The sequence below is a fragment of the Pelodiscus sinensis genome, chromosome 4, assembly GCF_049634645.1.
Source record: "Pelodiscus sinensis isolate JC-2024 chromosome 4, ASM4963464v1, whole genome shotgun sequence".
Lineage (NCBI taxonomy): Eukaryota > Metazoa > Chordata > Testudines > Trionychidae > Pelodiscus > Pelodiscus sinensis.
This window is the reverse complement of record NC_134714.1, coordinates 105,222,292-105,249,690: the sequence shown is the minus strand read 5'-3', so window position 1 is coordinate 105,249,690 and position 27,399 is coordinate 105,222,292. Positions and strand designations below refer to the sequence as shown.

At 47.7% G+C, this 27,399-nt stretch overlaps 1 protein-coding gene across 12 annotated transcripts in view; it reads left to right on the top strand.

The window, feature by feature from the left end:
* The window catches only part of AMPD3 (adenosine monophosphate deaminase 3), a 127,597-nt gene that overhangs the window by 37,479 nt on the left and 62,719 nt on the right, over nt 1–27,399 (top strand). For all 12 annotated transcript variants that reach the window (XM_075927936.1, XM_075927935.1, XM_075927937.1 and 9 more), the window contains 2 exons: nt 2,455–2,674; nt 6,509–6,638. In XM_075927936.1, coding sequence (XP_075784051.1) covers nt 2,455–2,674; nt 6,509–6,638 — 350 coding nt within the window. The remainder of the gene's footprint in view (nt 1–2,454; nt 2,675–6,508; nt 6,639–27,399) is intronic.

Genomic DNA, 27,399 nt, shown 5'->3' with positions numbered 1-27,399 from the left:
AGACCGTATCAAAAGCCTTGCTAAAGTCAAGGTATATCACATCCACTGACTTCCCCATGTCCACCTAGCCAGTTACCTCATCATAGAAGCTAATCAGATTGGTCAGGCACGACTTGCTCTTTGTGAATCCATGCTGACTATTCCGGATCACTTTCCTCTCTTCCAAGTGCCTCAAAATGGATTCCTTAAGGATCCCTTCCATGATTTTTCCAGGAACCGAGGTAAGACTGATGGGCCTATAGTTCCCTGGATCATCCTTCTTCCCTTTTTTGAAGATGGGCACTACATTTGCCTTTTTTCAATCATCTGGGATCTCTCCTGATCTCCATGGGAGAGGTTGACTTTAAGTAAGCACCCAACAGTTAGTTTAGTGGATTGTATCCAAATTATTTAAACTGTGAAGAATAATCTCATTAAAACAGGTCTTCTCACTACATTTTTAGTAATTTCTGATTCTAGTTATACTGGAATAACTACAGTCCAGGGGAAAGTATTGTCACCTTGATCTCTGCATTTCATGGTTCTGACTAAAAGCAGAGAAGCACGAAAATAAGGAGTGTTTTATCGAAATAAAAGCAGTTTTATTTGAATATGCGGAAGAAGTTTGGTCTATGCCATAACGTTTAGGAAACTCTTTGAGTTTTGTTTATTGCCCACCATTGTTGAAAATGTAGCATATTCATCACTGGGTAAAAATTTATAGCACCTACTCCCTTATCTCACTGCATGACAGGTATAAGTATTGGAACTGCGGGTTCTCTGGTGGTGAAACATGTCCAAAGCCCCTGTAACAAGAAGGTGAAAGGAGACTAGTAGCAGTGGAGCCAACAGCCACTGAGGGCCCTTGGGCAAGGTGTGTGTGGGGGGGATGGAGGGGAGGGGTGACTGGCTCCGTGCCCTCAGAAGGGACAGGGTCTCAGGTGGAAGGGGTGGGCCTGGGGACAGCCAGCTCTCAGCGCCACCTGGACCACAGTGTTGGACTCTCTACCGCCCTCAGAGATGTGCAGAGTCTGCTCCTGCAGCAACTCAGAGGGGCCTGGTGCTCTGGCCACTGCAACTGTGGCAGTTGTGGCCAGAGCCCCGGGTTCCTTTGAATCACCCGACCTTGGGCCAACTGGCCCCTATATCCCTAACCCCTAAGTGGGCAGGCCTGACTAGTAGTCATGGAGTGGCAGTCAGTACTCCGAGATCTCAACTGTGCTTGCATTCCCAATCTTTTTGGAAATGGCTTCTGAAGTTGTATTGGGGCATAGGTATAGATTGAACTATAATACGGTGGCAGTAATGCATAGCATTTGAAGTTCAACTGTATATGGGATTAGAGGACTTAAAATAGTGTATTGGAATCATGATAGGAACATTAGTAGCTTATAAATAGGGGCCTACCAAATTCATGGCTGCAAAAAGCATGTCGCAAAATGTGATATCTGGTCTCCTCTGTGAAATCTGGCTATTGTAGGGAAGTAACATATTGTCCCTCATACGTCTGCATTACCTTCAGAGAAACATGGGTGTGAAGTCAGTTCCACTGCTGGTGGCATGGTATGGGGAGATTGTTGCTTTTGGGGATAGGGCCGGCTTTATGTGGCTGACATGAATAATCACCCGAGGTACTATGTGGAAAGGGGTATCATGGTCATTCCCCCCACTTCCACTGCCAGCCAATCCAAGGTTGGAGCCCAGAGCCAGAGAGGGGCTGGGGGAGGGAAGGTGCCTCAGCTGACTCCTGCTGTGCAATGGGCTCTAGTTGCTAGACCTGGGTGGGCAGGGGTGGGATGTAACTTTCTTTCCCAGCCCAGGCTGCTCAGGGTCTAGGTCAGACCCAGCTCTGGGAACCTCTCCTGACTGTAGGAAGCTTCGCAGCTGCTGGCTGAGGGCCCAGTTCTGGAGGCAGCACTGCCTTTAGCAACAGTGCAGAAGTCAAGGTGGCATGGTACAAGGTGGCATGGTACGATATTGCTACCCTGACTCCTGCGCTGAGGCTGGCAGTGTTGCTACCTTCAGAGCTGGGTGTCAGGCCTGTAGCCACCACTCTATGGCTGCCCAGTTCTGAAGGCAGAGCCGCAGCCACCAGCAATGCAGAAGTAATCCCTCACAAACCCCTTTGGGGTTGAGACTCTCAAGGTCACAACACCATGACATTTCATATTGAAGTATCTGAATCGGTGAAATTTCAGTCTTACAATCCAATGACTTTAAAATTTAACAAAATGTACTGTGAATTGGTAGGGCCTTACTTGTACAAATAAATACATACATGACATTAGAACTGCAGTCAATTGTAATGAAATTGGTCAGAAATGGCCCAGGGTTCTATGACTATTGGTCATTTCAAGCAACTACACCCTTTCTTTTTAAAGCAGAAAATAGATATCTTAATTTCTTTCTATAACTATTTTTCCTTTTAAAATGGGTTACTTCTCTGACAGTTCTGACATTAAGCTTGTTTCACAGAATTCCATCCACCCCCAGGAAAGCTAGAGGATCCTTACGACCTTGAGAATGCTCCAGGCAATTTGGAGTATGTTATCAAAATGAAAGGAGGCATTCCCTTTGTTTATGACAACAAGGAAATGATGGAACTCAATGAGCCACACAGTTTGCCATATCCTGATCTGGAGACCTACACACTTGACCTCAGCCATGTCCTTGCTCTCATTGCAGATGGTCCAACGTACGTATGTTTACTACTGTTTTTTTTCCCAAAGAGCTGGTAATACAGTTTAGTAACAATCTCTTTTATGAGACTGCTCATGTCCAGAGCATTTGCTTTCCATCAGTTCATGGGTGGGAAATACAGTGAAATGTTAATGCCTTACAACAAACAGAAAACCTAAAAAGTGAAAGCAGTAGACCTCTAAACTTTAAAGGTGTATCTGTAGCCTTTTGTTACTAGGCATAGTGATGGTTGAACTAGTTGACACAAAACATTCCGGGCCAAATCTGACTTGATCCTTTTGGAAGATAGGGACCAGAAATTGCAGGTCACCACTACTATATAATTAAAATATCAACTTTCTTGATGCATAATGAAGATGTGATGTATTTGCTGTAAAAAAAATTGAATGCAGTACTTAAGTCTTCTGTCAGGAGCTGTGTTCTCTCTCAACGTGTCTAAACTACACCCCTCTGCCGACAGAGGGATGCAGATTAGGAACATCGCTATTGCAAATGAAGCGGGGATTTAAATATCCCGTGCTTCATTTGAATAAAAATGGCCACCGCTTTTTGCCGCTGTGGCACTTTGCTGGCAAAAAGAGATAGTCTAGACAGGGATCGGTCGACAAGGAAAGCCTTTCCGACCGATCCTGTAAACCTCGTTGCACGAGGCATAAGGGATTGGTTGGAAAAGGCTTTCCTTGTCGACCGATCCCCATCTAGACTGCCGCTTTTTGCCGGCAAAGTGCCACGTCTGCAAAAAGTGATGGCCATTTTTATTCAAATGAAGCGCAGGATATTTAAATCCCCGCTTCATTTGCAATAGCGATGTGCCTAATCTATATCCCTTTGTTGGCAGAGGGGTATAGTTTAGACACATCCTAAGATGTGGGGCAGTCCAGCTTCACAGTAATTAATCAGCCCCGCCCAGTCAGTCAGCTCTGTGCAGGGGTCCCTGAGAACTCAAACTGGACAGGGCTGATTAATCACTGTGAAGCTGGGCTGCTGCACAGCTTAGTGAGAACCAGGGATTTGGAGCGGAGCCTGGAGCTGGAGCGCAGAGCAGTGGAGCTGCAGGTTTTTGCCCGAAGCTGGAGTGGAGCCTGAGCACAGAAAATCTTGACTGTTCCACTGCTCCAGTTTTTTTTTTTCCATTTTCAATCTAAAATGAATGATATTTTAGCAAGAAAGTCCTAAAGGTATCAAAAAGTTTCAGATTGTATAACAATTGATATTAACATCTACTTTACCACTTTACGTAATATGTCACAATTATTCTCACTTCGGCCAAAATCAAGATTTAAGGTACAGATACAAAATTACAAAATTTTTTGGAAATATGTTTTATTAAAGAATCAGATAATTATCAGACATCCGGCAACACTGCAGACTGCTCCCATCCTTGTGCCAAGGTTAGGTGAGTACATACTGGCATAGATTAGTTAGATTAGTATGTGTTTATTTGCAGCCTTTTAACGTGTAGCCTCATTAATTCCCAACAATTAATGTTGTAGAACAGCGATAGCACGTACTAACTCTATGGCATGTACCAAATTTCTTTGATATATCTATATTAAAGTGTTTTGAGATATTAATTAAAAACTTAGAAAATATTTTGAATATTTTTACCGCAAAATTTCATAAGAAAAACTAACTTGCAATTTATAAATAAAATTTGTATTAATTATGTATATTAAAATTAAATTTGTATAGTTAAAAATTAATTTGAGTTAGAGCGCGGAGTGGAGCTGGAGCAGTCATTATTGGTGCTGGAGTGGGGCATTTCAAAAATTTGATTGCTCCAAATCCCTGGGGGGAACACTGGTCAGAAGGCAGGATTAGGGTTGCCAGGTGTCCGGTTTTGAACCGGACAGTCCAGTATTTGAGCTTTCTCTTTGGGAACCTAATTGAGAAAATATAAATGTCCAGTATTTTCTAAATAAGATGCAATTTAGATTGTGATATAATATCAAGTGTGTCCCGTATTTTTGTTGAAACCATCTGGCAACCCTAGCAGGATAACCTCACATTAGGCTTACAGTGCTCCAATATTAAGTAAAGAAAGGGACTTCAGAGAATACTGCTTCCTGGAGGCTCAGACTTGGACCTGAAACAAAGCAGCAGTGTGGTTTATTTTACCAAGCCATTTGCTTTTTCACAGTCACCACATATCCTAGATCCTCTCCTTTTAAGGAAGGCCAAATTCTTTACAAGTCCTAAGCTAGCCTAGCTTCTCTTTGAGAGAAAATGCAAGATATTTGTGGAGTAGTAAAAATTAAAAATAAACCTAGTTATAAATTCTTCCTTCTGGTAGGGTACATGCTGTCACTTTAAGCAAGCCAGTGAAGCAAAAACAGTCCAGATCTTTTCTTTAGACTTTTAGAGTATGTTGAAAACCACATTTACCTGACTGAAATCAGGAACAAGTTCTCCAGAGCCTTTTCACTTCTTTAGACTAGCCTTTCCCATGCTAACAGCTGCCCCAGGGATGGGGAACCTAAGGTTTGGGGCCAGATGTGGCTCTGGCTTGCCTGGATCTGATCTCCAAGGCTCAGGGCTTTCGCCTAGCAATCGGGAGCCCACGCTGGTGCTCCAGCCCCTTTACCACCCGCCCAAAATCTACTAGCCTCCCAGGCTCTGGTTCGTGAGGGGAATGTGGAAAGTGTCTTTCTCCTTCTCACATCAGTAAGCGTTATCTAATCACGAAAAACAGGGTGAAATACAGGAAACCGAATTTATAAGCAAATAATTAAACTGTACATCAAACTTATATTCTTATACCAATACTAAAATGCGACATTTTTGCTACAATATTTTGAGGTGTAACTACTCTGGTAAAAAAAATAAACAGGTCGAACCTCTCTAGTATGGCACACTCTAGTCTGGCAACATTCATGGTCCAGCATGATTTTAGTTAGCCACATGTGCATGTACGGGTGTGGCCAAGTTTCCCACAGTCCCATAAAATTTGTTTACAGCCACCAGCCCTGGTTCTCAGTGTTCTGTGCTGTTATAAAGCTCTAATTTACCTCTAAATGTCTTCTAAGAGCCTAATTAGCTGTGGAAGTGTTGGTCATGCTGCTAGACAGTATTGACCTCCCGTGTTTCAGCAAATTCTCTGGTTCGACAGCAGTCAGGTCCCAAGGGTCCTTGGTTAGAGAGATTCAACCTGTAGTTTTGTTTACAGATTGCGTCTTTTGTTGAAGAATGTGGTTTATTCTGTGAGATCATGATATTTAGAATCTGAGTGGTAGCCTTTGTTAGCTTATCCATTGTACTTTTTTGTATTTTGCTAATCATGGACCAAAATTGAAAGAACTGGAAATTCCACCTGAGTACAGTACTGAGATAAAATATTACAAGAGAAAAATATAATATGCAAAAAGGGAATAAATCTTGGTCACTTCCGTAAGTGTCTTTGTAGTTCTCTTTGCTATATGAAAAAAGCTTCCCAGCACATTCTGTTAGGCTATGTCTACACTACGCATTTTGTCGGAGAGATTATGCAAATGAATCTCAGAAGAGATTATGCAAATGAAGTGCGAGAAAATGCTAATCAGTGCTTCATTTACATTGCCTATTCTGGCAAAATGTGTAGTGTAGACATAGCCTTAGTGTTTTATTAACTTGGTTCATATTTGGTATGAGGGCCTAATTGGTAACTACAAAAATCAAGATTTATAATCATCCCTAGCCCTTTTCATCCATAGCTCTCTGATAAATCACTTGCCTGGGACTTATTAAAATATGAATAAATCTAATAGCTGTTTCACTCAAAGTAATTTACACTCTTAAAAACTTAAATTCTGAGTACTTTGGTCATAATTAAAGCATTGTGTCTCTTCTGCAGAAAAACATATTGTCACAGACGACTTAATTTTTTAGAATCTAAATTCAGTTTACATGAGATGCTAAATGAAATGTCTGAATTTAAAGAACTGAAGAGTAATCCCCATCGAGACTTTTATAACGTGAGAAAGGTAAGTATGAAAGGGTTTATTAGTATGCTACTCACTTTGTGATAGACTTTCCAATTGTCTCCCTTTATCATGCACTAACATCTCTATGTGCAATATAGATAAAATAAATGGGATGCTGTGTAAATACCACACATGCTAAACATTTAAATTATGGCTTAATATTCCAGCAAAGCATTTTTTAAAAAAAGATGCTAAACACATTTATTTCTAAATCTAACCTTTTATTGCTGGCCAATTACAGTCTCAGATCAGAAAGCTTCTTGCCTTAGGGAAGTGATGTACTCAAAACCTTGGAGGTCAAACCAGTAACCTCCCCAAGAATTGAAATTAGGGGGGTGTCAGGGCCGATGAGGGGTGAGACTGTGAGGGTGAAGGTGGGCTATATGGCACCATAGTTCACAAAACTAAAATACTGGCAGAGGTTACTTTAATGCAGCCATTAAAAATAGAATAAGGTAATAATACTTGTTATATTTTTATTATAGTTTTCTAAATGCTGTGACCTCTGTTCACTGATCTAACTCTCATGTTAGGTCACTAGATTCATAATAGTTTAGTTTTAGCATTTTCCCCTAGGTCCTACTTTGGAACAGTGCCTTTAGTGAAACCTGTCTGCCACTTTGTGTAATTGGATGCATTCCAAAGATAAATGTTCTGTTCAGAAGTACATTTGTAAACAGAAATGGAGATGATCTCTGTCAGAGGCAAAGATCCTTTAAATTCAGAGATTGCCACTTGTATTTTTAGACATCCTGGAAGTATTTACAGAATAGCCCGTTTACTGAAGCGCAATCACAAAATATTTCAGATCTGTATAAAAATAAGAGTATCACGTTTTAAGTTAAGTACATAAGCGCAGTACTCAAATATATTCTGAGTATCCGAATACCTCACAATCTCTAGTGGATTTTATCCTCACAAGACCTGTGCCAGTGTGATGGGGTTTACAGACCCCTTCCTAAGGCTTAAAGGGCTGTGTCTACACTGGCGCGATCTTGCGCCAAAGCAGCCGCTCTTGCGCAAAAACTTGCTGCCTGTCTACACTGGCTGCCTATTCTTGTGCAAGTAAACTGACGTTCTAATGTATGAAATCAGGGCTTCTTGCGCCAGAACTCTGACGCTCCCGCTCAGGAATAAGCCCTTTTGCACAACTGTTCTTGCGCAAGAGACCAGTGTAGACAGGCAATATGAATTTCTTGCGCAAGAAAGCCCGATAGTTAAAATGGCCATCAGAGCTTTTTTGTGCAAGATAGCGTCTACACTGCCATGGATGCTCTTGCTCAAAAGCTCATCTCTTGCGCAAAAGCACATGCCAATGTAGACGCTCTCTTCTGGAAGAGTTTTTGCACAAGAACTCTTCCGCAAAAGAGTTCTTGCTCAAGAAGCTGCCAATGTAGAGGTAGCCAAGGAATAATGGAGTAGTATTGGGCCAAGAAGGCCCCGTCCCTCAGCAGCTACCGATCATGCTTCATATGGAGGGCATTTTTAAAATGAGATACTGACAGGTGTGCAGGGAAGTCTAGCTGCAGCTTCTAGGACAGAAGAAAGAAGAAAGGTTTAAGATTCAGCAGAGAGGTCCAGGGTCTGACCTTTTTCTCCTTCTCCTACAAACCCACTTTTGGCAAGGGGGAGTTAGAGAAGGCTGGAAAGTGAACTGGGAAGACCTAACTGACTCTTGGAACTGTTGAGATTGAGGGACTGATTCTCTGCTCAGTGGGAAGTCAAGTGCAGGGGCTCTGCCCCAAACTGAAAAGAGACCAGGGGGAGGTGGGAAGAGTCGAAGGGGAAGATGGTCTGTTACACCAACTAAAGGGAACTGAGACTCTCCTTGCCCTTTCCCCCTTCAGTCCTGGCCATAGTGGAGAGGGAGGCCTGGGTCCTCCTGTCCTTTTCCTACTCCTCAGCCCAGCCAGGGGAAACAGGCGACCACTAGGGGGATGGTGGCCTTTAACTTGGCTGCTAACCCTTCTGATTGCCTGGCAGGACCATCCTGAAATTGTTGAGCTGCAACCTGCTGGACCCAAGTGACCCCCAATGCTGTCAGCTAGGAAATAATATCTCTATTTTATGTATGGGAGCTAAGATTAAATAATTTTCCCAAAATCACATGAAGACTGTTGAAAGCCACAGATTGAACCCTGGTCTCCAGAGCAGTGCACTAGTAAGTAATTCTGTCTTCCATACTCCTAACAGATATATTCCTGAGAGTTTCTGCATGAGCTTTTGTTCAGCATGCCAAAGAGGCATTCCTTTACACCAGTGGTCACCAACCAGTAGGTTGGGATCTACCGGTAGATCTTTGAGCCCCTGAAAAGGGATCCTGACAGGTTTGGCCAAGAGGCTATTGAGGACTGGCACTTCAGCTGCCCCTTCCCCCACTATTGTGCATCTCCTGCCCTTTGTCTTGGAGTTGTCCCCTCAGTAGCCTCCTGCTTCTTCTTCGAGTGGCCCCGTGGGTGCTCCACTCTAGGTGTCGGGTCCGTCCCGGTGCCGCTGGTCGGAAGCTTTCAGAGCCGTCTTCGGCCAGTCTGCACATGCCCCCTACAGCGCGCGGCTTTCGCGCCTTTGATCATGAGCGCAGACCGGCCCCCCCGCCAGTTCCTCTCAGCCGCCCCAGGTTGCTGGTGGAGCTTCATGATCTCCTCAGAGCAGAATCCTGTCAGAGAGATATTGTAAATTAGTTAGTTCTTATTAGATAGTTAGTTACCTGTTAGTTAGTTTAAAAAAAAAAAGAAAAAAAAAGAAAAAGACGTTTTTCTAGTCAATTTCTGCCAGTGCGGCAGTTTGCCTAGGTAACTGAATCATGCCTGGGACACCAGGATTCAAAAGGTGCTCCCAGTGCAAAGAGGCTATGCCAGCCTCAGACGGACACACAATATGTGTCAGCTGTTTGGGGGAGTCCCATGTACCCCAAAAATGCGTCCATTGCCTGAAGTTAACCCCGCGGGCGCGCAGGGACAGGGATCTCCGGCTCAAGCTCCTTCTTTGCGACAAGGGTCTTCAGCCAGCACAAACTACACAGGAGCAAACAGCTGCTCCAAAGAGAAGGGCGCTATCCCCAGGGGTGCCTAAAACAAAAAAGAAAAAGGCGTCTCCCGCCCGCCCGCTCCCCGCTGTCCCCCTGCCATGGGTGAGCCAGGACAAGTCGGAGGCGAGACCGGCAGCAAAAACGCTTCCCCGGTCTGTGGCAGAACCAGCAAAGCCGCGCACAGCTTCGGCTTCTGAAGCAGCTGCCCCTACTCATAGGGAGCATGTATGGACCAGAACCCCTTCGGGGGATAAGCTGGCCATGCCGCTAATGCCACCAACGAATCCGCCTGACAGGGAACCGTCCCCGCAGCAGCAGGATGAGTCAGAAGTGGCAACGGGGTCGGGACTGCTGAGAGAGGCATCCCCGACCCCTCCACAGGAGCGAGCACTGGCCGCTCCAGAGAAGACACAGCAGCACCGGGAGACCATGGCTCACCGCGCAGTGCCGACAGGGCAGACGGCACCGCAAGAGAGAAATTCCCCCGGAGCACCCCCGGTGCCGTGTGAGAGCACTCGCTCCGTGCCGGGGGAAAGCATTAACACGGTGCCCTGTGAGAGCTCGGTGCCGTGCGAGAGCAATTGCTCCCTGCCTAGGGAAATCATTAACCCCGAGCCGAGAGCTGCTCAGTCCTCCCACCCCTGGGCACCGAGATTACAATCTCTGCCTTCAAGGCATTCTCAGCCGGTGTATGCTGAGCGTAACCTCGGCAACACAGCAGGAGACCTGACAGCTGCCCAGCAGTCCCGGGCAGCTGTTCCTACTAAGACAGCAAGGAAATCAGCACCTAGGTACCATTCCAGGTCACCTTCACTGTACTTCTCACCAGAGCCTTCCCCTCCTGCATGTCACTCAGACAGGGGGGCTTATTCCTCCACGTATAATAGCGATCATAGACGCTCCTGCTCGAATTACTCTTATAGACGGGGCTCTCCACATAGATCTCGCTCGCCGACCTACTCGCCTCCCAGATCATATCGGAGCAGGCACAACAGCAGGTATACATCAAGGAGATCATCTCCTGATTATGATTATCATACTCACAGGAGTTATCATGCCCCTATAAGGAAGGGCAGATCACACTCCAATTCCCACTCTTGCTGCTGCCACCAGCCGTATCATAGACGGGCTTCACCACATGCCCCTGAATATCAAAGACTTCATTCACCGAAACCGCCCCTTCCCACGGCACCCTCAACATCAGTCCTCTCTGACCCGGAGGAGGGTCAAATTTCGGATACAGGCGAGCACACGCCTGCAGCTTCCCCTGGGGATGTCCAATCACCCTCCCCAGATGATGCAGTTTTCGTGGGGGATCCATCACCACCGGGTGATGCCTGTGAATTCCAAGACCTATTCAAGAGGGTGGCGCAGTCACAGGAAGTTCAACTAACAGATGTGCAAGCGAAACAACATAAGTTGTGGAAGAACTTACACCCTAGGCATCAATCCAGAGCGGCCTTACCGCTAGACGAGGCAATTCTAGAGTCAGCTTCAGAGATCTGGAACACGCCGGCTTCAGTTACCCCATCATGTAAAAGGGCGGAGAAAAGATACTTCATAGCAGCCAAAGGGGCAGAGTTCCTGTTCACTCACCCCCAGCCAAATTCACTGGTGGTAGACGCAGCCTTGCAGAGAGCAAAGAACCCACAGGTCAGAAATTCAGCAGCTGACAAGGATGCAAAAAAGCTAGACATCTTTGGACGGAAGGTGTACTCTTCATCCACACTGCTCCTGTGTATCGCTAATTATGCGGCTCTCTTGTCCAACCATAGCTTCGATAACATTGCAAGATTGACGGAGATTGCACAACGAATCTCCGAGGCCGATAGGATTCTCCTCCGTGAGATAATTCAAGAGGGATATGCGTGTGCCAGAGCAGGTCTGCAAATTGCCAGTGACATGGCTGACACAGTGGCGCGAACAGTTGCTACTGCAGTATCCATGCGAAGGGCCTCATGGCTAGCAACGGCCGCAGTACCTAGAGAGTTACAATCCAAAGTGGAAGACCTTCCATTTGATAGGATTAAGCTCTTCGCGGAAAAAACGGATGACGTACTCCATACAGGGAAGGACTCGCGTACAACCTTGTGTACTCTCGGAATGTACGTCCCACCTTTCCGCCGCAGACAATATTTTCCGTTCCAAAAGCGGGATGACTATCAATTCCGCAGGCAATAAAACCGTCCTTATGATAAAGGTCATTCTAGGCAGAAACCACAGTGCAGACGTCCTCACCCGACTAGAGTGAACAATGCCGGGGCGCCCAAACAGCAGGTTTGACTCCCATGTCGAGGGCGTGCCGAACACTCCAATCGTTGCCAGAGATGCCAAGCCCATTTTTCATCACAGACTGCAACCCTATTATCATCAGTGGGCTGCTGTAACATCAGACAAATGGGTGTTGGAGGTGATAAGATCTGGTCGCACCATCCCATTCACATCCCTCCCTCCTACCACCCCACCATCCCCGTCCATTTTCAGGGACCCTTCTCACGAGGACCTCCTGCAGCAAGAGGCCTATCGCCTACTATCTATCGGGGCGATAGAGAAGGTCCCAGAGGACTTCAGAGGAAAAGGGTTCTATTCACGTTATTTCCTAACGCAAAAGAAAACGGGGGGATGGAGACCTATTCTGGATCTGCGCCAGTTGAATCGCTACCTCAGAAAACAGCGATTCAAAATGACGATGCTCACAACGATCATCCCAGCTCTGGACAACAACGATTGGTTTGCGGCCCTCGACCTACAGGATGCGTACTTTCATATAACGATACATCCCGCACACAGACGATTCCTGCGCTTCATCATAAAGGACGAGCATTTCCAATATCGTGTCCTCCCATTCGGTCTTGCTTCGGCTCCACGGGTATTCTCAAAGACCCTCGCAGTCGTTGCGACGCACCTCCGGCGAATGCGAGTCATCATATTCCCTTATCTGGACGACTGTTTGATAAAGGGCACATCACAGGAAGAAACATCCCTCATGGTCACAACAGTCAGACGAGTGTTCGACTCCCTAGGACTAATTGTGAACGAGTCGAAATCGACCCCCCCACTCCAACGCAGAATATACAGTTTATAGGGGCAGTTCTCGACTCAAAGGCGGCAAGAGCCTATTTACCGAAGGACAGATTCCAGGCGATAAAGGACCTGGTCACTCTACTAGGCAAGGGCCCAGTAGTCTCAGTACATACCTGTCTGCGTCTCCTGGGCCACATGGCTGCGGCCACGTTTGTCGTTCCCCATGCACGCCTCCACCTCAGAAACCTGCAACACTGGCTGGCAACGGTGTATGTGCCGGGAAGACACGACATTCACAAACAAGTTTCTCCTCCGCTCCACGTTCACGTGTCTCTGCGCTGGTGGACCAAGGCATCAAACATTCTCGTGGGAATGCCGTTCCACAGACCAACCCCATCGATACAGCTGACGTCGGGCGCCTCCCTCATAGGATGGGGTGCGCACATGGGCGACAAACGCATACAAGGTCGCTGGTCTCCCGCCGAGAGGCATCTACATATCAACAGACTGGAGTTGCGTGCAATATTCCTGGCATGCAAACACTTCCGTACTCACCTGAAGGGCAAGACAGTCAGAGTATTTACGGACAACATGGCAGCGATGTATTACCTAAACAGACAAGGCGGAGCGAGGTCACACTCCCTATGCACAGAAGCGATATGGTGCTGGAACTGGTGCATAAGGAACAATATCATCATAGCAGCATCCTACTTACCTGGCATAGCCAATGTCATTGCCGACTCCCTAAGCAGGCGCTTCCCCGTAGACCACGAGTGGGAAATGAGGCAAGATGTGATTCAGGATGTCTTCAACAGATGGGGCACGCCCCTGGTAGATCTGTTTGCGACGGCCTCCAACAAGAAGTGTCGCCTGTTCTGTTCCAGAACAGGGATCGGCAAGGGATCACTAGGCGATGCACTACTAACCAGCTGGAAGAAATCACTACTGTACGCGTTCCCTCCAATAGTTCTCATTCCCAGAACACTGGAAAAGATCAGAACAGAGGCAGCAACGGTGATTCTGATAGCACCGGCCTGACCCAGGCAAGCTTGGTATCCGTTCTTGCACAGGATGTCTCTACGGCCTCCGTGGCCTCTGCCTTTATACCAGAACCTTCTCTCCCAAGAACGGGGTTCTCTGCTACATCCCAAGCTGGAGATGCTACATCTGACAGCGTGGCTCCTGACTGGCTCGAACAAGATGAGAACCTTTGGTCACAGCAGGTCAAGTCCATTCTAATTCATAGTAGAAAGGATTCAACAAGACGCACTTACCTCGCTAAATGGTGCAGATACTCGACTTGGTGCCTTCAAAACAACGTCCAACCGCTGTCCGCTCCATTACACCAGGTCCTTGATTACATGCTGCACTTGCGGGATTCAAAACTCTCGCTGGCATCCCTCCGTGTTCATCTATCGGCCATCAGTGCGTTCCATTCCCCAATACAGGGGTTCTCATTGTTTTCACATCCAACCACCAAGCAATTCCTCAAGGGTCTAAATAATATAAGTCCACCTCGGAGACCTCCTCCACCGTCGTGGAATTTGGACTTAGTTCTTGAAACACTTATGTTTCCCCCATTTGAACCACTTGCATCCGTAGCACTGCAGATGCTATGAAGACGGCTTTCCTGCTCGCAATTACATCAGCGCGCAGAGTCAGTGAGTTAGGAGCGATGATGTCGACTCCCCCGTTCACATTGTTTTCAAAAGAATCAGTGACGCTACGGTTGCACCCGGCGTTCACCCCTAAGATCTCCTCGTCGTTCCACATCAACGAACCAATTGTTCTTTTTATCTGAAGCCACATGCCTCAAATAAGGAGGCCATGCTTCATACACTGGATGTCAGACGTGCCCTGGCCTTCTACATAGACAGAACCAGACAATGGCGCCAAACAGATAAGCTTTTGATATCAACAGCGCAGCGATCCAAAGGACAGCCGATTTCAACTCAACGCATAGCTAGGCTTATCTCCCTCTGCATAACCCGGTGTCACGCTATTCGTAACAGACCGTTGCCCTCCAATCCACGGGCACATTCAACTAGGGCAGTAGCAACCTCTACGGCTCTTTCCAGAGGAGTTCCCCTGGCAGATATCTGTACAGCCGCTACTTGGGCTTCAAGTACTTCCTTTATGAGACCTTATGCCATAGTACAACGATGGGCGTCAGACCACGCGGTGGCTTCTGCAGTACTGTCTTCTACAGGCAATAATTGATAGACCCGGAGCGCTGGTGTCCTGGTTACTGCTATACAGTCACCTAGAGTGGAGCACCCACGGGGCCACTCGAAGAAGAAGAACAAGTTACTCACCCTGTGTAGTAACGCTGGTTCTTCGAGATGTGCCCCGTGGGTGCTCCACGACCCGCCCTCCTCCCTGCTCCAGGTCTCTCCCTTTGATTTATCTTTCAGGGACCGAGCGGTGAGAGGAACTGGCGGGGAGGCCGGTCTGCGCTTGTGATCAAAGGCGCGAAAGCCGCGCGCTGCAGGGGGCATGCGCAGACCGGCCGAAGATGGCTCTGAAAGCTTCCGACCAGCGGCGCTGGGACAGACCCGACACCTAGAGTGGAGCACCTATGGGGCACATCTCGAAGAACCAGTGTTACTACACAGGGTGAGTAACTTGTTATTTCTGGGAGGGAGAAAAGGGGTGCTCATGTCAAGGTGCCCCCTCTCCCACTCTGTATCCTATTGCCACAGAGTAGAGACGGGACAAAACAGGACTTGGATGGTGTTTCCTGGCTGTTTTTGGGAGTAGTGCAGGGCCAGGATAGGGGTGAGCCACTGCACCACCACCCAGCAGCCACCTGAGGTAATCGGTGCCCAGCTAGAGCCCACATCCCAAAATCCTACCCCAGGTGTGACGGCGCGTTGGGGGTCCCCCGTCTCCTGCACCCCGAAATGGCACAGACTGCACCAGCCGGTGGAATAGAGGAAGTTTATTGCCCCTCCAGGATACAGTACAGCACAGATGTAATCTGGTCACAGAGCTGGGCTAGGATGCCTCAGGCCCCCTTGAGATGGGGGAGACTGGGCCCCTAAACTCCAGCCCCTTTCCCTAGGCTGTCTCCTCCATGCTCCCAGACAGCAACTAAGCAACACTCTTCCAGCCCTGCCCCCCAGCCAGGGCAGCATTCCACCTTCCTTTGTTCCTCTCCATGGGGGGTGTCTAGCCAAACCGGTTGAGAGATCCCTTTGCATAGTGACTCATCCTGTTTTGCTGGGTCATGGTACCCACGGCAGCAGTGGGGGTTACCCCAGAGCCAGCAGCATAGAAACCAGCCACGTTCCCTCACTACGTCACAGTTCTCCCCCCTCCGAGAGCGAACTGAGCAGGGTCACTCCGCTCGTGACCTAGGGAAGTTCGGGTCCTCTGCGTGGGAACCTGCCCTGGGGACATGCGTGCTCCCCTTGACTCGGGCCGGCCGTGGCGAGGCCCCACATGAGCTGGCTTCCCTCTCTCCACTCGCTGCACCGCTCCAGGGCGACTGGCACAGGCCTGTCCTCAGGGGTCACGCCCACCCTTCCGCTGGCCTAGATCTCTGGCCAGGGTCTCTCGGGCCGGGGCCATGAGCCCAGCGAGCCTTCTCTGGATAGCCAGGGTGGCTTCCACCCCCGACGCTCCATCCAGGGAGGCCTTCCCCTCCCATAACTCTCTCAGCGAGCCCAGAGGGTCCTCTATATGGTGTAGGGACCCCCCAAGCCGCTTTCCTCCTGTCTTGGGCCTTCCCGCCCCTCTGGCAGGAGTCACAGGACCGGCAGTACCGCTGTACGGCTGTAAAGATTCCCGGCCAATAGAAGTGTTGGAGCACGCCTCAGCCGGGTGCTCCGGATCCCCTGGTGGCCTGCAACAGGGACGTCGTGGGCCAAATACAACAGCTTGAGGCGATACTTTTGGGGGACGACCAGCTGCTGCTGGACCCCCCATGCCTTCACCTTCCTGGGGGGAAGCCATTCCCGGAACAGGAATCCCTGCTCCCACAGGAATCTCTCCTGGCCACCTCTCCCCAGGGGCTGAACTGCACGGAGGCCAGCCTGGTCCCTCAGCCTCTGCAAGGAAGGGTCTGCCTGCACCTCAGCCTGGAATTCAGCTGCTGAGGCAGGGATCGGGACCTGTCCCCCACCTTTGCCTCGGTCCGGAGTCCCAGCCTGGCTGGACCCTGTGTCCACTGGGATGGGATCCTGAGGACTCTGCTGGGAGCCCTTCCCTGGACCCAGGTTGCCAGCCCCTCGCTGGCTCTGGCTCCGGGTGGTGACTAGAGCCCGCTGGGATTCCTGGGGCCACTCCTCTAGGTCATTCCCCATCAGCACCTCGGTGGGCAAGTGCGGGTGCACCCCCACTTCCTTAAGACCTTCCTTGGCCCCCCATTTCAGATGCACCCGGGCTACAGGCACCTTAAACGGGGACCCATCTATGCCCTTCAGGGTCAGCTGCGTGTGGGGTAGTATCCGGTCTGGGGCCACTATATCGGATCGGGCCAGCGTCACCTCCGCCCCTGTGTCCCAGAAGCCTGTCACCTTCCTACCATCCACCTCCAGGGGTATGAGGCACTCGCTCCTCAGGGGCTGTCCTGCCCCCACCCGGTACACGGAGAAATCCGCCTCCTGAGAATCAGACCTCCCAGGGGAGGTGCACTGAGCATCCTTCCCCCCACTCTGAGCTGAGGTTTGCCTGCCAGCCCCTGCCTCTGGGGCAGCCTGCCCTTCCTCCCGCCCCAGCCAGTTAACCCTGGAAAGTCCCCGGTCCTGGGACCTGGTGCACTGAGCCCTCTTGTGGCCTTTTTGCCCACAGCGATGGCAAGTTAGGCTTTGGGCTGTCTCTGTCCAGGCCCTGGCTGGTTCTCTGGGGCACAGACGACCTGTTCCTTGGGCTCGCCTCGTAGTTGACTCCCTCCATCGCTCAGCCGAGATCCGGTCTCTGCGCGATTCCCTTTCTCTCCGGGACTCCTGTTCACACCCGGACCGGCTTTCCGTGAACTCATCCGCCAGCCTCCCGGCCTCCTGGGGGTTCTCTGGTCTCCGGTCCTTGAGCCACAGCCTCAGTTTGGGTGAGCATGCTTCATAGAACTGCTCCATCATGACCAGCTTGAGCAGCTCCTCTGCGGTCTGGGCTCCGACTCCAGACACCCACTTGCAGCCGTATTGTGACAGGCGGGAGGCCAGATCCATATAGGTCTCCCGTGGCCCTTTCTGTACCCCCCGGAACTTCTTCCTGTACATCTCGGGGGTCAGCCCGAACTTGTGCAGCAGGGCGTCCTTGACTCGGTTGTAATCCCCTGGCTGTAGGTCCTCCAGCTGACTGAGCACTCCGGCCGCCTCCTGGTTCAGTGCGGGGATGAGCTCCTGCAGCCAGTCAGCTTGGGGAACCCATTGCAGTCCACAGGCCCTCTCAAAGGAGCTGAGGAACCTGTCTATGTCGCCCATGTCCTTCAATTGGGCCACCACGAGCCTCTCCAAGCGTCTGGCAGTCCCGGGACCCTGGGGCCCATCCGCACTTGGCGCAGCCGGTGCCCCGCCAGTTCTCCGCTCTGCCATGGCCAGCTCATGCTGTCGCTGCCTCTCTCAGTCCTGGCGATCCCTTTCTCGATCTTGGCGCTCCTTCTCTCGGTCCTGGCGGTCCCTCTCTCAGTCCTCTACTTCCAATTCCTTGATCCGCAGCTGGATCTCCAGCCGCCGCAGCTCCACTGGGCTGGCCCCTGCCCTAGATGGGCTACAGCTTGCAGGCCTCCTGGGAGATGCTGTCTCATCTCTCCAGTGGGTTCCAGCGCTCCTCCCCCTCTCTGAGCCTGACACACTCTCAGGGGGGGTCTGGCTGCTTCCCCTGGGGACAAGATCCTGGCCCTGTGGCTGGTCATTCTCTTCCAGCTGGGCAATCAGCTGGGCCTTGGCTGCTTTCCGCACAGGCAAGCCCCTCTCTCTGCAGAGCCCCACCAGCTCTGCCTTCAAGAGTCGGGCGTAGGCCATCTGCCCGCTGGTCCCCTCGGTGCAGACTCACCAGTCTAGTGCTGTAGCGCCCCATGATTCCCAGGAACCGCTTCGCTCTGTCTCCAGCATGCTTGGCTCCAGGGCTCTTGCTTCTACGGCGCCTTGTCGCTCGCCGCTGGAAGCTCCATCCATGGGGTGCAGTGCATCCCACTTCTGACACCAGTGTGACGGCGCGTTGGGGGTCCCCCGTCTCCTGCACCCCGAAATGGCACAGACTGCACCAGCCGGTGGAATAGAGGAAGTTTATTGCCCCTCCAGGATACAGCACAGCACAGATGTAATCTGGTCACAGAGCTGGGCTAGGATGCCTCAGGCCCCCTTGAGATGGGGGAGACTGGGCCCCTAAACTCCAGCCCCTTTTCCTAGGCTGTCTCCTCCATGCTCCCAGACAGCAACTAAGCAACCTCTTCCAGCCCTGCCCCCCAGCCAGGGCAGCATTCCACCTTCCTTTGTTCCTCTCCATGGGGGGTGTCTGGCCAAACCGGTTGAGAGATCCCTTTGCATAGTGACTCATCCTGTTTTGCTGGGTCATGGTACCTACGGCAGCAGTGGGGGTTACCCCAGAGCCGGCAGCATAGAAGCCAGCCAGGTTCCCTCACTACGTCAACCCCCTCCTGTACCCCAAGCTCCTACCCTAGCCCTGAGTACCCTGTATCCAAATGCCCTCCCAGAACCTGCACCTAGAACCCCCTCTTGTATCCCAACTGCCTGCCCCAGGCTCAGCTCAGAGTCCCTCTCACACTCCAAATTCCTTACTCCAAGACCAGAGCCTGCACCCTCTGCCCCAGCCTGGTGAAAGGAAGGAAGAATGGGGAAGGGAGGAAGGTCGGAGTGAGCAGGGGTGGGGCCTCTGAGAAGGGGCACAAAGGAGGCGGGGCAGGGGTATTTGGGTGTGAGAGAGATCTTGGATTGCACTTAAATTCAAAAAGTAGTCTCATGCTTAAAAAGATTGGAGACCACTGCTATACATGGTAAGTCTGCTATTGTACCTGAAATTGTCATGAGCAAGGTGTGGACGTGGCAAACGTTTTATTTTAAAGGGTTCCCCTGTAAATTGTCCACTCTGTCTTCTGTGGTGTAACATTCAGCAGCAGGAGAGGAGTATTGTATATAGACAATAATAAATGTTCATCACCAGTTAAGCTGTTAGGATGACTGTTTTTTCCTATGGTTATTGGTTGCTATAGTTAAAACAGTCTACACATCCACTACAATACTGACTTCAATAAAATGTCCTTGGGGAGAAATGCACCTATATTTCTACAAAATTGTGTGTGTCACTGTATACATAGTACTGTTCTCCCAGGGTGCCTGTCTACTTCATTTTTCATGTCCAGTAAGAGCATTGTACTTGACAAGACTGCTAGCATGCAAGCAGAATAATATTTCTGTAAACTTCTATATAGTGACTGCTAATCTAGAGCAATAGCACCCTGGAGCAAAGTCTTATTGGCTCTTTGGCACACGGGTGATCCAAAACCAAAGCAAACAGTGCTGAGTTTAACAGAAAACTTTCAGTATTCTTTTTAAAAACATAGAACAAGGGCTAGATCCTGTAGTCCACTCAATCCACTTTAAGTCCACTTTGCATTTCTGAGGTGGTACAAAGTGGTTGTAGATAACCAACAGAGAATCCTTCTCTGTTGGTTAACTCTTTGCTGACATAAAGCTTCCAGAGAAGTCATAGCTATCTTCTGCAAAACCAGCCCAAGGAAAGGGTGTGTATGTGCATGTCAGATACTACTCCCCAGCATACCTGATCCTTTGCTGGAATAAGTTAGAGTTGCTGCCCTATGCTCTGCTATTTTCTGGGCTTTGGCATTGGCTGCTTAAGATCAGGGCACAAAAACTGATCCCTTGCTCCTCTCTCCCATGCCTAAATGTCTCAGTGGAACTCAAAAGCAGTTGAAAATCTGGCTCAGAGATTCATAAATCCTCTAGATTTCCCTTAGCATTCTTGAAAACAGAATCTTTTTGCTAGGTGCCACCCTCATCAACATGTTTATTTTTCTGGAGCCAGACATAAAGCAGTCCTGATCAGCTTTGCAGACAGTTTTCCCCCACTTTATGCACTTTATGCAAAAAAAAAGTAGTCCTTCGAGAAAATGGAATGTAAATATATTTTTATATGGGGGGGAAATGGGCAAAGGAAAACTGAAAACCAAGTATGTGTTCTTGTAAGAAACTGAACAACCCAAATCAGTGCAGCAGGAATGCAGTCACTGCTCCACGACCCATGAGCCATCATTGGTAGCAAGTGCCCAGAACAAGATCTTACTGCAAACCATTCAGCAGAAAACACAAGTTGCAGGTTGAGTTTATCTCAGTGGTACCCAAGGGACAGCTGGGTATGACTCTCCATTATTGGTCTGCTGCAATCTGGAAAGAAGTGTTCTGGCTGGTCCTGATCCCAATATTCAGCTACTTGGCTCATACAAATTTCAACTTTCCTTTCACCAGCTCAGGAAGGTCCCAGATTGCTATGAATTCAGTTTAGCGCTGCTGTTATTAGGAGACGAGTTTCACACTGGGTTCAGCTCAGCACTGCCACCACCAATCCACTCGGGTTTTACTTAGAAATCTGCATCTGCTTCTCTAAACCTGGAGAAGCTCCCAGTGTAGTGAACAGAACAGGACTGTTGCAGACAGTTTCTGCTTCCTGGGACAGAGACAAAGTCCTTTCACTTTTTTTCTTTGCTGGGCCAGACCTTTGTTATCCCATCAAAGTCCATTATTCAGATTCAGGGTGATCTCCCTCCCACGATATACCCTGCTAATCTTTTGCCTTTTAATGAGTACAATAATATTAAAATAATCGATGTATAGAAAGGTAGAACTGGAAAGGACCTGGAGAGGTCCACATATCCAACCTCCTGCTCTGAGGCAGGATGAAATAGACCTAGCCAATCCTTGATAGTGGTTCATTGAACCTGTTCTTAAAAATCTTCAGTCATGGAGATTCCACAGTCTTCCTTGGACCTATGGCAGAACATATGTACACTTATAGCTATGTATGATATATGCACATTAGTCTCTGTATACACCTTGTCATGAGGTACTGGCCTCTAGCATAGCTCCATAATATCATTGCACTCTTGGCTCCCTCATATTCTTTCATTCAGTTACACTAATTTGGTATGAGTAAGACATGTACCCTCGTGTGGTGTCTGGGATTGTTAAAAGCCTTTCAACTAAATGTAACTTGCTGTTTTAGTTGCCCAGGTCATTCTACTCTGGGTCCATGTTAAAGTCCTGGTCAGGAGCTTCCAGCTCTCTGCCTGGAACAGCATAAACTTCAGTTAAACAGTCTGTCTCTCTCCTTAAGGTAGCAACTATGACCCTCCTGATAGAGCTGGATAATTCAAGCAATTATTAATTCTCTCTTTAAGCCAGGAGTCCCCAGCTCTGCTCTTTGGGGCAGGACTGTAATATAGCCAGTGATATGGCCTTTGCCAGCTACTTCTTATGTGGCTCTTCCCTGCTGTTAGTCCTTAGGCTTGGAGGGTTGGTTTGACTAACAGACACAGACCTCTCCCACAGGTGCCTGCCCTGCTATGAGGAAGGAGGCAATATTTATGCTCGTCCCTTTTCCCAGGCTCATTCCAAGTTGATTGGATGAGAGGGAGCCTCCCCCAGACTCTTAAAGGCAAAGTGCTCGGATTTCCTTCCAAGCACTGCTTATTTCAGTGTTGCTTCCAGTTCATATCTTTCAAAATCTTAAAGAACAATGTCACTTATAGCTGTGGGCTGACCATGGCCCTACAACTGCCTCCTCACATTCTACTTTTATTATTGACATAGAAGGTGTTCAGACAGATTCAAGTTGAAGAGTGTAGGGAAAAGTTAATTATGAAAAGAAATAGTTAATTCCTTCATTGCTAACATTTTTAAAATTCAGGAGAGGGGAGAGTAGGATGGAAATTGATGGAATATGCCAGACTAGTGAGGGGGACTAAGTGTCTAGTGTGTCTGCTGAAGACATGCTTTGCTGAGACAGGTATATGGGAGGGTCTACGTGATTGGGGACTCCTTATTGAGAAGAATAGACAGGCCTGTAACTAGAGCTGATCCAGAGAATAGAAGGGTGTGCTGTCTGCCAGGTGCTAAGATACGGGATGTGGAAGTGAGGTTGGAGAGGATACTAAAGGGAGCGGGAAAGAATCCATTGGTCATCCTTCATGTAGGAACAAATGATATCTCTAGGTTCTCGCTGGAATGAATCAAGGGAGACTATGCCAGGCTGGGGAAGACGCTTAAGGAAATCGAGGCTCAGGTGATCTTTAGTGGGATTCTGCCTGTTCCTAGAGAAGGGCAACTAAGATGTGACAGAATTATGTTGCTCAATAGATGGCTCAGACAGTGGTGCTATAAGGAGGGCTTTGGGATGTATGGCCAGTGGGAGGCATTCATGGACATATGACTGTTCTCTCAGGATGGACTTCACCTAAGTAGGGAGGGAAATAGACTTCTAGGATGGAGGCTGGCACAACTGATTAAGAGAGCTTTAAACTAGGAATTTGGGGGAGACGGTTGGGAGATGTTCAGGTAATCTCTACGCCGGATTTTAGCATTGAGAGGGAAGAAAAAGAAGTAAGAAAGGATATAAAGGATATAGCTGGGGATAGGAGAATAGACACAAGGATGAAGGGTAGTGTGGATACTAGTCTAATAGGTCATATTGAAGGTACGATGTCCGGGTCAAATTGGGTAAAGAATGTGAGTGAGGCCAAACAGCAAAAATTAAGATGTTTGTACACCAATGCGAGGAGCCTAGGTAACAAAATGGAGCTATTGGTCCAGGAAGTGAAACCAGATATTATAGGAATAACAGAAACATGGTGGAATACTAGGCATGACTGGAGTACAGGTGTTGAAGGGTATGTGCTGTTTAGGAAAGACAGAAATAAAGGTAAAGATGGTGGAGTCGCATTGTATATCAAAGATAAGGTAGATTGTAAAGAAGTAAAAAGTGATGGAATGGAGAAGACAGAGTCTGTCTGGGCATTGGAGAAGAAAACTATTAGATCCTCCCCAGGGATAGTGCTTGGGGTGTACTGTAGACCACCGGGATCTAATTTGGATATGGATAGAGACCTCTTTAATGTTTTAATGAAGTAAATACTCATGGAAACTGCGTAATCATGGGAGATTTCAACTTTCCAGATATAGACTGGAGAACAAGTGCTAGTAATAATAATAGGGCTCAGATTTTCTTAGATGTGATAGCTGATGAATTCCTTCATCAATTAGTTGCTGAACCAACAAGGGGGGGATGCCATTTTAGATTTGGTTTTGATGAGTAGCGAGGATCTCATAGATGAAATGGTTGTAGGGGACAACCATGGCTCGAGCAATCATGAGCTAATTCAGTTCAAACTAAATGGAAGGATAAACAAAAATAAACCTGAGACTAGCGTTTTTTATTTCAAAAGGGCTAACTTTAATAAACTAAGGAAATTAGTTAGGGAAGTGGATTGGACTACAGAAATTATGGATCTAAAGGCAGAGGAGGCCTGGGATTATTTTAAGTTACAATCGCAGAAGCTATCAGAAGCCTGTATCCCAAGAAAGGGGAAAAAATGTATAGGCAGGTGTTTTAGACCAAGCTGGATGAGCAAGCATTTCAGAGAGGTGATTAAGAAAAAGCAGAAAGCATATAAGGAATGGAAGATGGGAAGGACCAGCAAAGAAAGCTACCTTATTGAGGTTAGAGCATGTAGGGACAAAGTGAGAAAGGCTAGAATTCATGTAGAGTTGGACCTTGCAAAGGGAATTAAAACCAATTGTAAAAGGTTTTATAGCCATATAAATATGAAAAAACCAAAAAAAGAAGAAGTGGGACTGCTAATCACTGAGGATGGAGTGGAGGTTAAGGATAATCTAGGCATGGCCCAATATCTAAACAAATACTTTTCTTCAATCTTTAATGAGGCTAATGAAGAGCTTAGGGATAATGGCAGCATAACAAATGGGAATAAGGATGTGGAGGTAGATATTACCATATTGGAGGTAAAAGCCAAACTCGAACAGCTTAATGGGAGTAAATTGGGGAGCCCAGATAATCTTCATCCAAGAATATTAAAGGAACTGGCACATGAAATTGCAAGTCCATTAGCAAATATTTTTAAATAAATCTCTAAACTCAGGGGTTGTACCTGAGAATTGCTAATATAGTTCCTATTTTTAGGAAAAGGAAAAAAAGTGACCCGGGTTACTACAGGCCTGTTAGTTTCACTGTCTTGGAAAAATTGTTGAAGGAGAAAGTAGTTAGGGACATTGAGGTTAATGGCAATTGGAACAAATTATAACATGGTTTTAAAAAAGGTAGATCGTGCCAAACCAATCTGATCTCCTTCTTTGAGAAAGTAACAGATTTGTTAGATAAAGGAAATGCAGTGGATCCAATCTACCTCGATTTCAGTAAGGCATTTGATACAGTACCACATCGGGAATTATTGGTTACTTTGGAAAAGATGGGGATCAGTATGAAAAATGAGAGGTGGATAAGCAACTGGTTAAAGGGGAGACTACAGGGGGTCATACTGAAAGGTGAACTGTCAGGCTGGAGGGAGGTTACTAGCGGAGTTCCTCAGGGATCAGTTTTGGAACCAATCTTATTTAATCTTTTTATTACTGACCTTGGCACCAGAACTGGGAGTGTGGTAATAAAGTTTGCAGATAACACAAAGTTGGGAGGTGTTACCAATTCAGAAAAGGATCGGGATATCATACAGGAAGATCTGGATGATCTTGTAAATTGGAGTGATAGCAATAGGATGAAATTTAATAGTGAGAAGTGTAAGGTTATGCATATAGGGTTTAATAACAGGAATTTTATTTATAAGCTGGGGATACATCAGTTGGAAGTAATGGAAGAGGAGAAGGACCTCGGAGTCCTGGTTGATCACAGGATGACTATAAGCCGCTATTGTGACATGGCCGTGAAAAAGACTAATACGGTCTTGGGATCCATTAGGCGAGGTATTTCCAGTAGAAATAAGGAGGTGTAAGTGCTGTTATACAAGGCATTGGTGAGACCTCATTTGGAATACTGTGTGTAGTTCTGGTCTCCCATGTTTAAGAAGGATGACTTCAAACTGGAACAGGTACAAAGAAGGGCCACTAGGATAATCCGAGGAATGGAAAACCTATCTTATGAAAGGAGACTCAAGGAGCTTGGTTTGTTTTCATTAACCAAAAGAAGGCAGAGGGGAAACATGATAGCTCTCTTTAAATATATAAGAGGGATAAATACCAGGGAGGGAGAGGAATTATTTAAGCTTAATACCAATGTGGACACAAGAACAAATGGATATAAGCTGGCTAGTAGGAAGTTTAGACTTGAAATTAGACAAAGGTTTCAAACCATTAGAGGACTGAAGTTCTGGAACAGCCTTCCAAGGGAAGTAGTGGGGGCAAAAGACCTATCTGGCTTCTAGATTAAGCTAGATGGGTTTATGAAGGGAATGGTTTGATGGGCTAACATGATCTTGGCAACTAATTGACCTTTCACTATCAGTGGTAAATAGGCCAATGGTGGGATAATAGGAGTTACTATAGAGAACTTTTTCCTAGGTGTCTGGCTGGTGAGTCTTGTCCATATGCTCAGGCTTCAGCTGATCGCCATATTTGGGGTCGGGAAGGAATTTTCCTCCAGGGTAGATTGGCAGAGGCCCTGGAGGTTTTTTGCCTTCCTCTATAGCATGGGGCACAGATCACTTGCTGGAGGATTCTCTGCATCTTGGGGTCCTTAAACCATTTGAGGACTTCAATATCTGAGATATAGGTGAGAGGATGGGTGAGATTCTGTGGCCTGCATTGTGCAGGGGGTCAGACTAGATGATCATAATGGTCCCTTCTGACCTTAAAGTCTATGAGTCTATGAGTGTAGGGAAAAGTTAATTATGAAAAGAAACAGTTAATCCCTTCATTGCTAACGTTTTTAAAATTCAGGAGTGTCAGCCGATGGTCAGGGCAGTGTGGGTGTGTATATGTTTCTGAGAAAAGGTTTAATGTCTGTGTCTTTACTGCTAGGACCGGGGTCCCGTCGCAGAGGGTGGCCAGCAGGCCAACAGACGCCCTGTTATATAGGAAGAGCTTATTACACCTTAGATTTTAGCTGCTAGAACACAGGGGTTCCTTCGCAGCGGGCAGCCTAGGAAAGGCTGAAAAGGTGCCCCAACGGATCTTGTCACCTGGAAGTGACACAGATCCAAACGCCCAAGCTCTCCCTATCTCTGTCCCTTTATGACCGGCTGAAGTTCTTTTAAATTGTGCTTGGTTCTATTACAGCAACTGAAGGAGTCAGGTTAAAGCTTAAACAGTTACAGGTTTATTAAAGAAGCTTATAAATCATATGGTTACAATGGCTATTGCTCTATTTCTTAAATGCTAGCAAATATATAGGTCTTAAAAATGATTACAGGAAAAAGGTAAAGATAGAAAATAGAAATAATGGTACCAAGTGACAGCTTAATCTTTAAAGAGCTCTAACACTGTGTGTATATATATACTTAAACAAAGGACCACATCCAGGTACAATTTTTACCCCTTTCTGTGCCTCTCGACTCCAGCGTGTCAGGCCAGGGCCGGTCTTTTAATTCCTAGGAAAGATGAATACGAGGTGGGCGTCCCCTCTGGAACCTCGGGAGATCAAACACCTAACCCGACCAGCAGATAGATGGTAGATTGACACTCAGAGAAAATGTGCTGCTGGACCCAT